Genomic DNA, 17,271 nt, shown 5'->3' with positions numbered 1-17,271 from the left:
TTGGTGATGGACAGGGAGGCCTGGCGTGCTGCGATTCATGGGGTTGCAAAGAGTCGGACACCACTGAGCGACTGATCTGGTCTGATCTGAAGGTAATCATGTCAGCAACAGAACTCAGATCCAGCTCAATTCCGGACTGAATGATTCCACCCTCCAGATTAACAGCAGAATAAGCATGTCCTTTTTGTTCTCTGTTGCCCTGCAAATAATGTTCAATATTAAATTTAAAATTTTGAGACAAAAAAGCAAAACAAAAATCCCTCACTACCACTACCACCAGCACTACCAACAACAAAATGTTGACAAGAGAAGAAATTTACAGAAAAAAGACTCAGATGACTTAGGTGATGGAACTATCAGCAAGAGTATTTAAAATAAATATAGTTACTATGCTTCAGAATTTTGTGGAAAGGTAGATAACGTAGAAGAACAGATGGTAAATTTCAGCTGAGAGGTGGTGGAAACTCTAATAAACAGTCTAATGAATAGGCTGTAATCCAAAAACAGCACCGATCAAGGATGCCTTTGACAGACTCATTGGTATTCAGCACAACTGAGGAAAGAATCATTAAATTTGAAGATCGGTCAATAGAAATGATCTAACCTGAAGTACAAAGAGATTCTTTCACATCAAACTAAATTATTTCATTATCAGTGGTCTTATACTTCAAGGAATAATAAATGAACTTCTTCAGCAGAAGAAATATAATACCATACAGAAACTTGGCTCTACACACAAAAATTGAGAGATCCAGAAATGGTTGAAAGGGAGATATTATAAAGACATTTTCTTATTAGTTTTAATTTATTTTTAATTGAAGGATAATTGCTTTACAGTACGATGTTGGGTTCTACCCAACATCAACATGAATAGGTGTACCCATGTCTCTTCCCACTTGAACATCCCTCGCACTTCCCCCTCATCCCACCCCTCTAGGTTGTCACTGAGCCCAGACTTAAGTTCCCTGAGTCATACTGCAAATTCCCATTGGCTGTCTATTTTACATATGGTAATGTATGTTACCATGTTACTCTGTCCATACATCTCACCCTCTCCTTCCTCCCTCCCTCCCCAAGCCATGTCCACAAGTCTGTTCTCAATGTCTGTGTCTCCATTGCTGCTGTGCAAATAGGTTCATCGGTTTTTCTTATTTTTAGTTGCTCTAGAAGGCTATTGATATTCTAATGCAACAGCAATGTTTTGGGGTTTGTAACAGGCGTAAAATAAAATTTATGAAGTGTTTTAAGAGTGGAGAAGGGAAGAGTTGGGAATGTATTGTTTTCAGGATTTTATACTCTACATGAGATGGTTTAATCTTATTTGAAGGTAGACTGTAAGTTATATATTGTAAACTCTGAGGCAACCACTAGAAATTTTCAGTTCAGTTCAGTCGCTCAGTTGTGTCTGACTCTTTGCGACCCCATGAATCACAGCACTCCAGGCCTCCCTGTCCATCACCAACTCCTGGAGTTCACTCAAACTCATTGTGCATCGAGTCAGTGATGCCATCCAGCCATCTCATCGTCTGTCATCCCCTTCTCCTCCTGCCCCCAATCCCTCCCAGCATCAGGGTCTTTTCCAATGAATCAACTAGAAAGTTTAGGGGGAGGTAAGAGTAAGCCAATAATGAAGAAAGAGGGAATAAAAAAATAATCCAAAAGCATTTAAAAAGAGGGATAAAGAAACAAAGAATAAGGAACACATCAAGAAAACAGCTAACAAAGTGGTTGTTTTTAACCTAAATATATCAGTGATTATATTAAGTGTACATGTTCTAAATACCACAATTAAGATTATTGAGGTTTTATAAGGATAAAAAAGACCCAACTAAATGCTATCTACAAGAAGCACATTTTTAATATAAAGTAATAGGTTAAAGTAAAAGAATAAAAAAGTACACTATGCCAGTACCAACCAAAAGAAAGCGAAAGTGACTCTATTAATATCAGGCAAGGTTGACTTCCAGAACAGTGAATATTACTTGGAATAAAGAGGGATATTACACTATGGTGCAGAGACTAGTTCATGAAAAGATAAAGCAATTCTAAATATGTACGAATATAGCAACAGAGCTTATATATATATAAGCAAAAACTGAAAGGAGATACAGCTAAATACACAGTTGTAGTTGGTAAGCATAACACTCATTTCTCAATAATTTATGTACCAAGTAGACAAGCAGTGAGCATAAAAGACATTAACAATATAATCCACTAACTTGGCCTAATTAAGCAGAATATACTTTTTTTTTTCCCCAAGTACTTATGGGATATTTAGTTAGGCCAGATTTGGTGTCATAAATAAATACAAATAATCAAAAAATGCAAAGTATTGTGTATCTTCATACATATACATATCATGGGTCAAAGCAGAAATAACAAGGAAAATTGGAAAATACTTTTGTCTGAATGAAAATATGTCAACATCTAAAGGGATGCTAGCTTAGAGGAAATTTATACCATTTGATACTTATAGTAGAAAAGAAAGTCCTTCATTTAGTAACCTAAGCTTACATCTTAACTAGAAAAGAAGAGCAAATTAAACCCAAATCAAGCAGAAGGAAGGAAATAATTAAGGTCAGAAATCAGTGAACTTGAAAACAAGAGAATAGAGAATGTCAATGAAACTAAAAGGTGTTCTTTGAAAAGATCAATATAATTGATAAGCCTCTAGCCAGACTGACCAAGTAAAAAGAGAGAAAGCATGAATTAACAAATGAGAGAGGGAATATCACTACAGATCCTACAGCAATTAAAATGATAATAATGTTTTGAATATCATGATCACACGACATCAGAAGGGCACTCGAGCATGCCTGATCAAATCTGGTACCACTTGAGCACCAAAATAATTAAATACAAAATCTTTGAAAAATAAAAGAGAATTCATGGTTCCATATTGATAATAGATAACTAATGGAGAAGGAAGGCCTCTTGCTTAGAGAAGAATGTTGAATGCTAACTGATAAATATGGAGGGGGCACTGGAATTTGAATATTATTTTACAACCATTGTAGTAAAGAATGATTCAAGCAAAAGATACCAGTCAATGCTGAATCTTGAGAAAATCAGATGAGAAGCAAGATATATCTGTGGTCTGAAAGATAGATATCATTGCTTCTAGATATGTAATATCCTTGGGAGAACACAACACCAGTTGTGTAGTATTCAGGCTGGTAATATATAACCCGAACAACATGTGAAGAGATTGAGCACGTCATTGCCTCTTTGTTACTACTTCTTATGAAGTGACTTTGGAACTTAGGTTGACTTTTCTGAGGTTCCAAGGTTAATATAAACACAAAAGACTATGCATAAGTATTAATCATTGCCATGCAAATATTTAGAGATACTTGGTTCTTCTCTACCTGAGCCTAGCTAAACCAGTCTCAGTTTTGTTCCAGAGAACACTGTGTAACCAATGAGAGGTGTATTACCTTTTAACAGAAAAATGTGGAGAGATGGTGCCTTAGATGGTGCCTCTGCGTTTTAAAGCTGTAGTTCTTTTTTTAAAAATATAAATTTATTTATTTTAATTGGAAGCTAATTACAATATTATATTGGTTTTGCCATACATTGACATGAATCCGCCACGGGTGTACATGTGTTCCCCATCCTGAACCCCCCTCCCACCTCCCTCCCCATCCCATCCCTCTGGGTTATCCAGTGCACCAACCCCGAGCACCCTGTATCATGTATTGAACCTGGACTGGTGATTCATTTCACATATGATAATATACATGTTTCAATGCCATTCTCCCAAATCACCCCACCCTCGCCCTCTCCCACAGAGTCCAAAAGACTGTTCTATACATCTGTGTCTCTTTTGCAGTCTCGCATACAGGGTTATCGTTACCATCTTTCTAAATTCCATATGCATTAAAGCCTTAGTTCTTTTAAAGCCTGTGGAAAAGCCTTGTAGGAGACCTTTTTCTGGGTTTGGATATATTCTTCTTTTTATTTGAAAATAATTTTGGACTTAAGAAAAACTGCAAGAATAAGAAGAGTACAGAGAACACCTGTATTCTTCACCCAGATTTACCCATTGTTAACCTTTTACCCCATCTGTTAGCTGGCTAGTGTATATTTTTATTTTCTTTGTTTTGCAAATGTTTTGTTTTCTTTTGGTCATGTAATATGTTCTAAAGACCTTCAAAGCTAAAGAGGGTGTGTAACATTTGCATTTCAAAACCCAGATCTGTCTTGGCCTTATTTGTGATTTCAGTAGAATTGAGGCAGCCTTTTATCTGGGATGAAAAATAAGATTGCAAATCTGTATAGTAGTGGAGAATTCATGTGCTTTCTGGAAAAAGTACATGAGGTGAGGGGTGGAAGTTGTCAATCCGACTGTCTTCTGAAATTGTTGAGAGCGAAATCTGGGGAGGAATTATATTGGAGCTAAAGAAGATAAGTAGTATTTCTTGATTAAGTTCTGTCTGGGGAGCAGAGTTAATAACTTACTGGTCATTAACATACAGTTGAGAGAGAAGAACAGGGTGCTTAGACATATGTTGATAAAATTACTTAGGTTGGTGATTTTAGGGCTCAAGTCCAAACTATATTTTGATCAGTTAATCTACTTCTGGCTCCTCACTAGAGGAGATGTACAGAAGATGTACGGCTACCATTTCCTGTTAATCACGGTTCTTGGAACTGAACTCCTTTTTAAAGATCTAGAACTTAGTATGTAAGGATCTAAGACTGTTTTTCTGTGCTTTAGGACCTTTGGAATTTTCAGGCCTGGTTATCAAGAGCCTGAGACAGGATCATTTTTTAGAGTAAGAAGATGTAAAAGGATTTTATGATCACATAAATGAAAATGGAGGTCCCAAAGTTAATATAAACACTAAAGACTAGGCATATATACACAAATATTAATTATTGCCATGCAAATACTTAGAGGAAATTAAATGTCCTGTAATGGAATTGAGGTATTGGACTATCAGTTAAAATGTAGACTGTTCTTTTAATTCACTTCTACTGAGTTATATTTTACAAGCCATTAAACATTGTAACTCAGACTATCTGTCAACATGTAAAAATGCTTGAGACATAATTTGGAAAAATCAGAATATATATTTCCTGCACACTATGATTGTAACTAAAGCTATTTATATATATGAATAAGATGAATCATCATAAAAAAACTTAATTTACGAACTACTATACTATAGTAGTCGATATGCAGGTAATTTTTCCTGCTCTGTTACTTTTTATACTTTCAACAATGTTCTGTATTATTTGTGGTTGAAAATAGATTAACCACTTGAAAAAATAAGCTTTATTTTTTAGAGCAGTTTTAGGTGCATAGCAAAATTGATCAGAAGGTACAGATTCCCCATATACTCCCAAACCCTACCTGTGCATAGCTTCCCCTACTAGAGGGGTACATTTGTTACAGTTGATTAACTTTTAGTAAATCATCCTTAACACCCAGAGTTCATAGCCAGTTTTTAATTTTTTTAGTGAAGTTGTCTGAATTTTGAACATCTCATTGGGGTTTCTTGATCAGCAACACAGAAATCTGTAGGTAGGGAATCTTGAACTCTTACTATTTGACTCCTGCTAGAGACTGTGTAAAAATGGAAGCAATCGGAATTTTACTCTGGTTAATCCGCCCGAAAGTCCTCTGTCCTCATTTTACCTTTTACTCTTTTTATTTTCCTCTCACAGTTGGGGGACTGGGCTCTGCCTGTTTGGTTGTGACTGGGCAGTCCTGTCTGCAGTGTTACATCTGGAATTGTCTCCTTTCATCTCTCTCTAGGAAGTACATTTTCAGCTGAGCACCTCAAGCTTCAACTCCAAAAGGAATCCCTAAATGAGTTGAGAAAGGAGTGTACCGCGAAAAGGTAAGCGGAACACTGAGAATGGTTGTTAGGAGTGTTGAGTTTGAGGAGAGGATTTAGAAACGGAGTGTTTTTTAAGCTGCCAGTGTTTTTGCCAGTTACTACGCTCAGTGCCACTTTCATTTATTCAGCCCCTATTGTGTCGGCACTGTGCTAGAGGCAGTTATGAGGGCGCCTAGTACGTAGTCGGAATCGGAAGCCTGAACGCTGTTCTTCTAGATTGCAGGGCGTCAGTACCATGACTTCATGTTTGAATCTCCTCCTCTTCCAGTCTTCGACATTTAGTGCAGCTTACAGTTTTTCTTTAGTAATTTCTTCAGTCTTTAGCTCACTTGCCTTACCTCAGCAGTTCTCAGATTCTCTAACATAAGTCTCTCCAGCTGTCCAGTTCATTCTCCATGTTGCTAGCAGACTTCTCCTAAAATACTATTTTACCATTATTTTTTTCTTTTCTTAAGAACAAGTTGTGATTATTTTCCTTCACTGTCAAATATAAAATGGTCCCCAGTGGCTCAGGGGTAAAGAATCTGCCTGCAATGCAGGAGGTGCGGGTTCGATCCCTGAGTCAGAAAGATCCCCTGGAGGAGGAAATGGCAACCCACTCCAGTATTCTTGCCTGGAGAATTCCATGGACAGGGGAGCCTGATGGGCTACAGTCCGTGGGGTCACAAGCAGTCAGACACGACCGACTGCACATGCACTTAGAACTGTAGCTGATTTCAGTTGCTCCATGACAGTCATTTAACAAATGCTAATAGTTTTCCCTTTATTTTTTGCAGCATATGCTTAACTTGTTGCCACCTCTGATCTTCTTCTCATCTTCACTCACTTTTACTGGAAAGTCATCCCATTGTGCATTTTTGTTTAAGAAATTTTAGCAATTAAGAAACCTGGAAAGAACCTTGGAGATCATCTAATCTAATCCTCTCAATTTGCAGATAGGGAGGCAAAACTGTGGAGGTTACTTTTTGTCTGGTTCACTAGGAAAGCAGAACTAGATGCCTTTAAGTCTTCAGCGCTCTTTGCATTGCACTGCTTTATGTTCCACTCTAACCTGCTGCATTTCCTAAATTACCTCCTTTTTAATTGTGGACACAGTTGAGCAGGTAATATGCGCTATGGGTAATTTAGCTGTTAGTCATGTTTCTTAAATAGTGTAAGGGAAAAGCGGCATCGTCTCATGCCACACCTTTTGGCTTTGTCCTTTTTATTCTTTTACTTTTGTAATATGACAGCAGGTTATTTTTTGAGGTAGTTGTAACATCTGTAGTTGTAAATGAAAGTAGAATGCTGTTTTGAGGAAACACCATATGGGTATTTCCTGCAAATTGGCCTCAGTTTAAATGAGATTTTGGTCAGTTTACTGAGCCTCTCTAAATCTTGTTTTCTTGTTTGTAAAATGGGTATAGTAATATCAACCGAATAAGTTGTCATTGATATGATAATTAAAGCCATTTGTAAAGCTCCTGGCATACAGTAGTAGGTGTCCAGTCAGTGATTATTTGTACATTTTACATCTCTTTTCATGGTGCTGGATACATACAATAGGCCTCCTTATATAGTTAGGGTGATTGATGGTATATAGAGATAGGTCAGGACTCATGTTAGCTGTTATTCTTGCCTCTGCTTCTGAATTTCTGTGGCCCAGTGCAGATCATTTAATTTTTCTCTGTGTCAGTTAGTTGGAAATAACTGTTAGAAAGCAAGGAAACCTGTTTGTTTTTTGTTTTTTAACAAATGTGCTTTTTTCTTTCCTCATTAGAGAACTCTTTCTGAAGACTAATGCTCAGTTGACAATTCGTTGCAGGCAGTTACTATCTGAGCTTTCCTACATTTACCCTATTGATTTGGTAAGTTTCAGATTTTCTGGGGGGAAAAAAATTTTTTTTAAGAGATTTCTATTTGAAATTTCCTCTCAAAGCAAACACCATTGCTCTAGTCTTAATCATATGCTCTGTTGTTATTCATTCAGAAGCTAATATTTATTTAAAAAGTAGATTTAGAATTAGTTGGCATTAGGTTTCACTAGTTTGTTTATTTTTTTCTGTCTATTTAGTGGTGGAGTGAACTCATCTTCACCTGAAAGAATGCCAAATTATTTCTGGTTGCTTTAGGACTTTTTCTCTCAACCACATTATCATCTTCTACCTTATCTGAGACATGCATGCAGATACATACACATTGCTTTAAATATATAACTACTAATTAATTTATCTTTATTAGTATTACTTAAGATACCCCTGTGGTAGCTGTCAAGATGTTAAGTTTCTGTATTTGGTTTCTTAGAGTAAGTACAAATGTAAATTATTAGGATTCTTTTTTAGAGAATTAAATCTGCTAAATTTGGTGATTTTATTTTCTTTCTAATGCAAAGGGACTTAAAAGACTAATTCTCTGAGAGGAAAGCTAATAGGGTTTTAGATTACTCACAGACTTGTTAATTCTACTTAAAAATTCTCATTTATAGCTTTGAATTGGTCAAAGAATAGTTAGCTTTATGGTTAAAAATTTACATGACTTTTTGTTAGATATGTTTTTAAATGTATTATATAGAAAATTTAGAGTATATATCAAGATACAGATAATAATATAATAAATCATTATGTATTCAGCTTTAACAATTAGGGTAATATTTTATATCTGACAGTATTATCTTTGAATTAACACCTAAATTTTTTAGATTTAGAGCTTCTTTGTTTATACATAAAATTCATTTCATTCTTTGGTTATATTCGCAGAATGAGCATAAAGATTACTTTGTATGTGGTGTCAAGTTGCCGAACTCTGAAGACTTCCAAGGTATTTTATTTCTTTTTCCTTCTAAAGATTTGGTATAAAATATGGGTGTGTTGCAAGGAAAAAGAGATATCTTGAAATGTTGGTTGCCTGTCCCTTCTTCCAGAAAAGTTTTGGAACCTTCTGTCCCTTCCCAATTGTAAGTATATAGCATCAGTTTCCCCAATGGAAGACTTAAGAGGATATTTGGTCTAATCATGGGGGGAAAATTGTTGAGCTTTCTATTTGAAAGTTAAAATAGTTTTTGAATGGGGTTTAAGAAAATCAGACAGTAGGCTTCTCAAGAATGCTAATAATATTCCTGTCCTTTTGGTTTGATTTTTCATGAAAAAATTGTGTTGGGAGCAAAGCTGTAAACCTTAGTCTGCTCTGTTTATAAAGTTATATTTCTGCTGACATAAAATGTATTTGAAAATTAAATTTTGTGACATTCCCACTCCCATAGGTTAAACTTGTTATACTGTCATCTCTGTCCTTTAATTAAAAGAAATTTACATTAAAGATGTTACAAATAACATTCACAGTAATAGCTATATTTTAAAATATTTTTCCTAATCTCTTTACCAGTATGCCAGAGAAAAGAACTTATTTGACATTTGGGTAGAAAGATGACTTTTATTGTTAGCAGAGTGGGTTCTTTTCTCCTAATGTAAACAATGCTTTGAGGACTACTAAAAAGTTATATAGATTATACCCAAAGCTAGCACATTAATCTATTTGGGAACAGGTTATTCCAGAATAGAGCATTACTAGTGCTTATTGGGACTTTCTTCCATTTCCCTGTAAAGAATCTGTTATTTGTGATCCTTTAACATTTAAGACTGCTTTAGTGTATTACTTTTTTGTCCTTTACAACAAGTAGTTGGGACATAATGTAAAAAGTGTTATAAATGAACGTGGCTAAGAAACAAAACTAGAATCAGGGACATAGAGAATAGGCTAGTGGTTGCCACGAGGGAAGGGATGGTAGAAGGTAGGAGCTGGAGTTTGGGATTAATAGATGCAAACTGATACATATAGAAACAACAAGGTCCCACTGTATAGGAAAGAGAACCATATTCAATATCCTTTGATAAACGATAATGGAAAAGAATACAAAAAAGAATGTGTGTGTGTGTGTGTGTATAGTTATATATATATAACTGAGTCACTTTGCTGTACAGCAGAAATTAATACAGTGTTGTAAATTCAACTATTGAGGTGGTTTAGTTGCTAAATTGTGGCCGACTTTTGCAACCCCAGGGACTGTAGCCCACCAGGCTTCTCTGGGCATGGGATTTTTCAGGCAGGAATACTGGAATGGTTTGCCATTTCCTTCTGCAGGGTATCTTTCCGACCCAGGGATCCAGCCCAAGTCTCCTGCACTGCAGCAGATTCTTTACCGACTGAGCTACCATTAAACTATACTGCAATTAAAAAAAAAATTTTTTTTTTAATGATTAAAACAGGAATGGGAAGACCTGTATTTGAGTCCTGGTTCCCTTTCTAGAAACCATGTATTTTGGACCAATTCATCATCTAAGCTTTGAGTTGATCTTCTAATTGATAGTATGAACACAGTAGTTCATGTACTACGTACTTTACATGATTGTTAAGATTTTATTTAAGAGCAAGACATTTTGCCTTATCTTTAATCCTCCCAAAAACAAAATAACCCAGTAAGAAAGGTGGTATAATGTGTTAATGAGCTATTTAGTGACTTGCTCAAGACCACAAAACTAGGTAATGATCTTGCTGGGATTTGTCTGTTTTCCATTGTACAGTGTTCCCATTCATCTCTGTAAGTCATACACATGTGCTTTGGTGTTAATTTTAGGTCATGGTGTCTTGAAGTTCTTGATACATCTTTTTCCCCATTCTTTCATTCATTTATTTAATAAACCTAATAAGTACCTTGAGCCCTGGGCCAGGTTGTAGGAATACAGAATATTCTTTCTTTGAAAAAAATATCAACTGAGCACCTAAATGCCAGGCATGTGCTGCTTTGAGGATATGATGATGGAAAAAGCAAATATATTCTCTTCTTTCATAGAGCGTACACGCTCTTAAAGGAGGTAAAAAATAAAGGCAATAAATAAGAAAAGAAGTATTTAACAAGTATTTAATAAAAGAGTATGCTATCTTAGAGAATAGGGAAACCTACTGTAGATAAAGTAATCAGAGAAGACCTCTCTGAGGAGAAATGTTTAACAGAAAATCTGAAGGCTGAAAGGAACCAGGCTTCCCTGGTGGCTCAGCTGGTAAAGAATCCGCCTGCCATGCGGGTGACCTGGGTTCAATCCCTGGGTTGGGAAGATCCCCTGGAGAAGGGAATGCCTACCCACTCCAGTATTCTGGCCTGGAGAATTCCATGGACTATATAGTCTATAGGGTTGCAAAGAGTTATACACGACTGATTGACTTTCACTTCACCTACTACAGCTGGGGGAGAATTCCTAGAAGAGGGGGGCATCATGATTGAAGATTCTGAGGAATCAGCTTGATATATCTGAAAAAATTCAGGGTAAGGGGCATGGGAGAAGGTACGTGTATTCTGGGAAAATCATGTAATTTCTCACAGCTTAAGTCATGTATGGATGTGAGAGTTGGACTATAAAGAAAGCTGAGCATGGAAGAATTGATGCTTTTGAATTGTGGTGTTGGAGAAGACTCTTGAGAGTCCCTTGGACTGCAAGGAGATCCAACCAGTCCATCCTAAATGAGATCAGTCCTGGGTGTTCATTGGAAGGACTGATGTTGAAGCTGAAACTCCAATACTTTGGCCACCTAATGCGAAGAGCTGACTCATTTGAAAAGACCCTGATGCTGGGAAAGATTGGACAGGAGGAGAAGGGGATGACAGAGGACGAGATGGTTGGATGGCATCACAAACTCAATGGACATGAGTTTGGGTAGGCTCAGGGAGTTGGTGAGGACAGGGAGGCCTGGCACGCTGCAGTTCATGGGGTTGCAAAGAGTCAGACACGACTGAGTGACTGAACTGAACTGAACTGAATTTCTTCACCTGTAAAATGAGGTAATATTTACATCTTCAGTTCATTGTGATGATTGAATGAGATAGCATTTGAAAGAGCTTTTCCTATATAAGGCAGTCAATAAATGTAATTGGAATTAGTTGCCAGAGAGAGGAAGGAAGGACAGACCAGGGCAAACCTGTGTGGCTGGGGCAGGGTGAGAAAAGAGAAGAATTCCATCAGTAGATGTAGGAGAGTCAGCCAGGGTCTTGAGGCCACTGAAAGGAGTTCCTATTTTATTCTCAGTGGAGTGGGAAACCCTGAAGAGCTTCAAGAAGGGGGATGATATGAATTGATGTTTTTTAAAAGTCACTCTGGCTGCTACATATAGAATGATTTGAGAGGTGGCAACAGGAGAAGCCGGAGAAGGCAATGGCACACCACTCTGGTACTCTTGCCTGGAAAATCCCATGAACGGAGGAGCCTGGTGGGCTGCAGTCCATGGGGTCACTAAGAGTCGGACATGACTGACTTCACTTTCACTTTTCACTTTCATCTATTGGAGAAGGAAATGGCAACCCACTCCAGTGTTCTTGCCTGGAGAATCCCAGGAACATCGGAGCCTGGTGGGCTGCCCTCTATGGGGTCGCACCGAGTCGGACACGACTGAAGTGACTTAGCAGCAGTAGCAACAAGAGAAGCAGGGATACTACTGGTATTAGAGTATCACCTCAATTCATTCTGGGATGTTTCTTGATTCTATTTTTGTTTTCTGGAGTTAATTTATTTCCTAATTTTTCCCAGCTTTTGTTCTCTATTCATCCAAGCTGAATACATTCCTTCTTCCCCTAAAAAAATTAGTTTATCTTTTAGTTTTAGTGCAGTTTTTACTGCTAAAAAAATGAAGTCAATGTTTAATTCTCCTCTAAGGCCCTGTTTATTTACCGTAACTTGTAGGAATTGGTTTTAGAAGCACACATGGCAGTATTGGACTTTGAGACCTCACGTTCGCATTCTGCAAGGTACTTCCACGTACTTTGGAATTATCGAGTGCCTTGTGTGTCATTTATGGTGCCAGGTGCTGGGGTATGCAGAGGCGACCGAGGCACTGATCCTACCTCAGTGAAACTTCAGTCCACTTGAGGCTAACTTGTAATCAAGCCAATCAATAAATATCTCTTGAATTTGTACTCTGTGTCAGGCACTTAGAAGTTTATACCAGGTATGTGGGACTTAAAGAAGTGGGAATAATCAGATCTACCAGGAGGAAATCAGGAAAGTCTTACAGAGAAGATGATACCTGAGGTATTTTTAAAGATAAAATAGTATTACCTTGTTGAAAGAAGGATGGGAAATTTTAGATTCAGTGAGTAGAAATATGCAACATGGAGCATCATACATGGTGCTGTCTTGTTTACTTAATTCCCACCACTGTGAGAATCGGTTCCTTCTGTGAGGGAAAGAATTATACTCAGCTCTTTTTTTGTTGTTGTTTTTTTCTAAAGACAAGAAAATTGAGGCTCAGCGAGATTAGTTAATTTTTCCAAAGACTCATACTAGCCAGTGGCAGAACTAAAGTCATCCCTGGTTGGCCTGATTTTAAGGCCCGTATTACTCCTGTCATGATGCAGTTTTCCTCCTTGTTTTGAATAATAACCTCTTCCAGACATCTAACAAGTTTTTAGTGTTCTGTAGCAGCTGCATGCTTAGTAAGACTCTAGTGATGGAAGTCTAAACTGGTATTCTGTTATATTCATGAAACTTTGCTGGGATAGACTTTACATTGCATGGCTTGATACTGTTTGGAAAACTCCTGCATAGTGGCCCAACATTTGTTGTGTTCTTCTTTCTAACTGGGTAAGTTTCTGTTAGAATATGGCAGAGAGACCTGGACACAAGTGGGGAAAGTTGTCCTGTGAAGGGTGTTCACTTGAGTTCCATTGACTGGGACATTTCTCATCTAAAAAAAGAAAAAAACTGTTTGTGTGTGTTTTTAAGTAATCTATAACACAAGAGCCTTTTGTGGTAATGAGACCCAGATTTCCTTCTGTGTCTGTATCCCTTTATGCAGGCATGATTTCTTGGAAAGGAGAGTCCATATGTCAAACACTGTCTCATTGAGAACGTGGAATGATTCCATAGATGCTGTGGCAATGATTAGAGTCTTAAATATTTTGTCCTGTCTGGATCAGTGGGTGCTTGGTTCCTTACCAAATCAACTGCCTCAGTGATTGGGAAGGCAGGATGGTAAGAGCTTTTAGATCACTTATTGTACTTGGATGCATTTGAATATTAATAGTTTGTCCAACTTGTAAGTCAAAGAGACATTGAAATTAATTTATAATGTTGTCATGGCCATTGTGAGTTTGTGGAATCTATTATCATAAAAATTACATAAAAGAGGCTAATGTAATTGTTCTGAGCATGCTTAAAACAGACTAGGCAAGACTAGGTTAGATATTTTAAATCCATTTTAAAACATTTAAAATTTTCAGCCTACAAGATTTTCAACTTGAAATGAATTTATCGGGATGTAAACCCATTGTAAACTGAGGAAGATCTGTAATGTAATGTGAATCAGATCCGCATTATTATCTTAATTAACCAAAATAAATGCATGTCTAAGTCTTTTCAGCTTAAAAAAAAAATTATATAAAAGATTTATTATCACAAAAATTACTACAGCCCCAAGTAAATGTAGCTACCTACAGTTAAAAAAACAAATAGGAAATACTTATTGTGAGGAAACTGCAGAATTTTGTTTTGTTTGTGAGCCCCTTAAAACATTATTTTAATCAGGGCTTTTTTCCTTTATCTGAGTCTTAACAGCTTATTCCTGTTCTTCCCTGAACCCTCCCATTCCCCCTCTAGCTTCTTTTCTCCAACAAGCCTGTCATCTGTGACCTCTTTAACCCACAGAGCAGCATAAGGAACACAAGCCTCTGCTCTGCATCAGGTGTTAGGGACGTCATTAATGGTTCCTGGAAAAGCACACCCCTGAGAGCCAGGTTTTGGCTTTGGCAGGTAAAAAGTCTTTTAGATCTTGGAATGCTGGAAACCTTAAACCTTTCAGTTTTTTTAGCTAAAGTGATTGGCAACAGAATGTGACATCTGAGGTTTCGTGGCCAGCAATAGCCATAATTAACCACATGAGCTCACGTTTTCCCACTGGAGAGTCAGTGGTCTTGGGGTGATGAAAGTGACTTCCCTACCAGGAGGTGGTTTTCCTTTCGAGGGTATTGGAGTACCCTTGGGCCCTGTAATGCCTCACCCGTGGTCCTTCTAAAATGCTTTTTAATATAAAGCTTCAATATTGGAAATCCAGCACCATGGTGTTTAACTGTGAGGCTGTGACTAAGCACTATGGCCTGGAATGGGAAGCAACCTAGGGTTTTTAATGGGTGAGTGGGGGGAGTCTTGTGGTAGAAATAATGGTGAGTGTGAATAACCAGAATCAAAGCTGGTTTCCAGTATTACCCAGTTTTCAGTTTTTGCTATTTCTCTTTGGTTTTTGCTGTATGTATACAGGATTCTTTTAGAGATGCCCTTTTATGTTTAATTTAAGCAAAATTATTGAAAGGAGGTAATGTTAGAAGACCAATTTCTGTTCTTTTACTAGATATGTAGATGTAGTCCTTGAAATAGACAAATGTAATGCTTTAGTATTACCCTTTTAGTAATATGGAAAAATGGAGATGCTTGAGTGTTTAATATTGGTTAGGTTTTTTAAAACATTCATAGTTTGCATTTGACCTGTTTGGCAGGCTGAGGCCCTCTGATTTTTGGAAGTTTTCAAATCCTTTTCTGTAGATCACATAGAAAAGTAGAAGCTTAGTATAAAGCACACATGTGTGTGGGTGCTCAGTCACTCAATCGTGTTCGACTCTGCAACCCCATGGACTCTCGCCCACCAGGCTCCTCTTTCCATGGAATTTTCCAGGCAAGAATACTGAAGCAGGTTGCCATTTTCCATTCTAGGGAATTGATCCTGATGCAGGGATCGAACCTGCCTCTCCTGCTTGCCAGACAGATTCTTTACCACTGCACCTCCTGGGAATCCCAAAGTACACAAAGAAAAATCCAAACTTAATGTAGTTTTATTCTTCATTACTTACTGAAAGTTTTCTTTTTCTTCTTCTTTTTGTCTCCCTTCAAAAGAGGATTCTTAAAGACCAAGTCCTTGTACTAATAGGAATATTTTCAATTTAATAAGCCCTATTCTTAAAGAAAACAGGAGGTGGGATTCAGCAGCCTCTTTCATGGAACTCTTTGTCCCAGCTGTGATTCCAGGGATAGATACTTGAATGGGCTGGGGTGTAGATACAATTCTCTTACTCCCGCATTCATAGTTTTTACTTATATGGCTTTAACTAACTCACTTATACCACTTGAATCTTATTTTTCTCATTTCTAAATTAGTAGCATCAGATTCAGTGATTTCTAAGGCTTCTCCCAGCTCTGATATTATATGATGATTAAATTATATTGTGATGAATTTACAGTATAATATAATTTTAGTCTCTATGGTAGTCTGATATGCATATTTCAACAGAAGTAAAGTATTGTAGTACTCAAGGTACTTGAGTGGGACTGAACTAGGAGCACATGGTCTCTAAAAATATTTAGGCATGTCCAATAGTCAGTTGAAAGGAATGCTGTTTGATTTTTTTTTTCATCAATTTGATTTGAGAGAACATGTCACCAAAGATTCACAGACTTTTCATGTGTTTTTTGCTCTTATTAGAAAAGAGTGAAGAAACTAAAATAATAAACATGTGTCATATGCTTCTAGACTCCCAAGTTAGAAAAATTGTTATGTATTCCACAGTAACGTTCTGCAACAGTATGGTAGAGTGCTTAAAGACAAAGGCCTTGGTGTCAGGTCAACTGCTATACTCACTGTATTAGTTTGAACTGGTTCCTTAACTTCTTGAACCTTATTTATTCATCTGTAAATTGAATGAAATAGCATATAAAACATGCCCAGTTTATTAATTTTTGACGAATGAGTGACTGCCAGAAATAGAGCACCATGGTCAATTCCTGGCAGGAAGAAACAAAAGTGTACAATAAAAGTTACCTATTTTTACAGTATGATCAAAGAATCTGTTTTGGTAGTCAAGTGTGGAGAATGTACTGAGTGGTATATGGCAATAGTGGCTTTCCTATACAGTAAGAAGATAGTGCTTAGATAACCAGGTTTAAATATAAAAGAAGAAAAAAATAAATATAAAAGAAGAATGTGGGAAATATTACTAACAATTGAAGTTAAAGTTACTTTTAGAAATCAGGAAATACTCAAGCCAAGGTCATCTCAATCATTTTAGCCTTTCTGTAGCCAGAAGTATTCCAGATATGTGTTAAATCTGTGTGTGTGTGTGAGAGAGAGAGAGAGACAAAGAGAGAACTTTTTAAAGTATTTTAAGAATATCATATACCAAGTAGTTACTTTTTTTTCTCCCTTGGGGCAAGCTTAAAACTTCTTATTGTATTATTCTCAGTTCTGAATACTTGAATGATTATCACTTCATAGGCAGTAGCAGAAATCTAGATGTTGAGTTAAAAAATCTGTGACTTCTTATAAGATATGTACTGTAGGATACATGTATTCTTTTTCCAACACTTACTTCCACCGAAATTGCATCAGTAGGACGTATTAATATATGAACAGTCTG

General features: G+C 37.0%; 1 protein-coding gene across 4 annotated transcripts in view; it reads left to right on the top strand.

The window, feature by feature from the left end:
- The window catches only part of UVRAG (UV radiation resistance associated), a 332,821-nt gene that overhangs the window by 186,749 nt on the left and 128,801 nt on the right, over window positions 1-17,271 (top strand). For all 4 annotated transcript variants that reach the window (XM_070383686.1, XM_005902497.2, XM_070383687.1 and 1 more), the window contains 3 exons: window positions 5,765-5,849; window positions 7,609-7,696; window positions 8,585-8,645. In XM_070383686.1, coding sequence (XP_070239787.1) covers window positions 5,765-5,849; window positions 7,609-7,696; window positions 8,585-8,645 — 234 coding nt within the window. The remainder of the gene's footprint in view (window positions 1-5,764; window positions 5,850-7,608; window positions 7,697-8,584; window positions 8,646-17,271) is intronic.

Source organism: Bos mutus, chromosome 15, assembly GCF_027580195.1.
Source record: "Bos mutus isolate GX-2022 chromosome 15, NWIPB_WYAK_1.1, whole genome shotgun sequence".
NCBI classification, from domain to species: domain Eukaryota; kingdom Metazoa; phylum Chordata; class Mammalia; order Artiodactyla; family Bovidae; genus Bos; species Bos mutus.
This window is presented reverse-complemented; position numbering and strand designations above follow the sequence as displayed.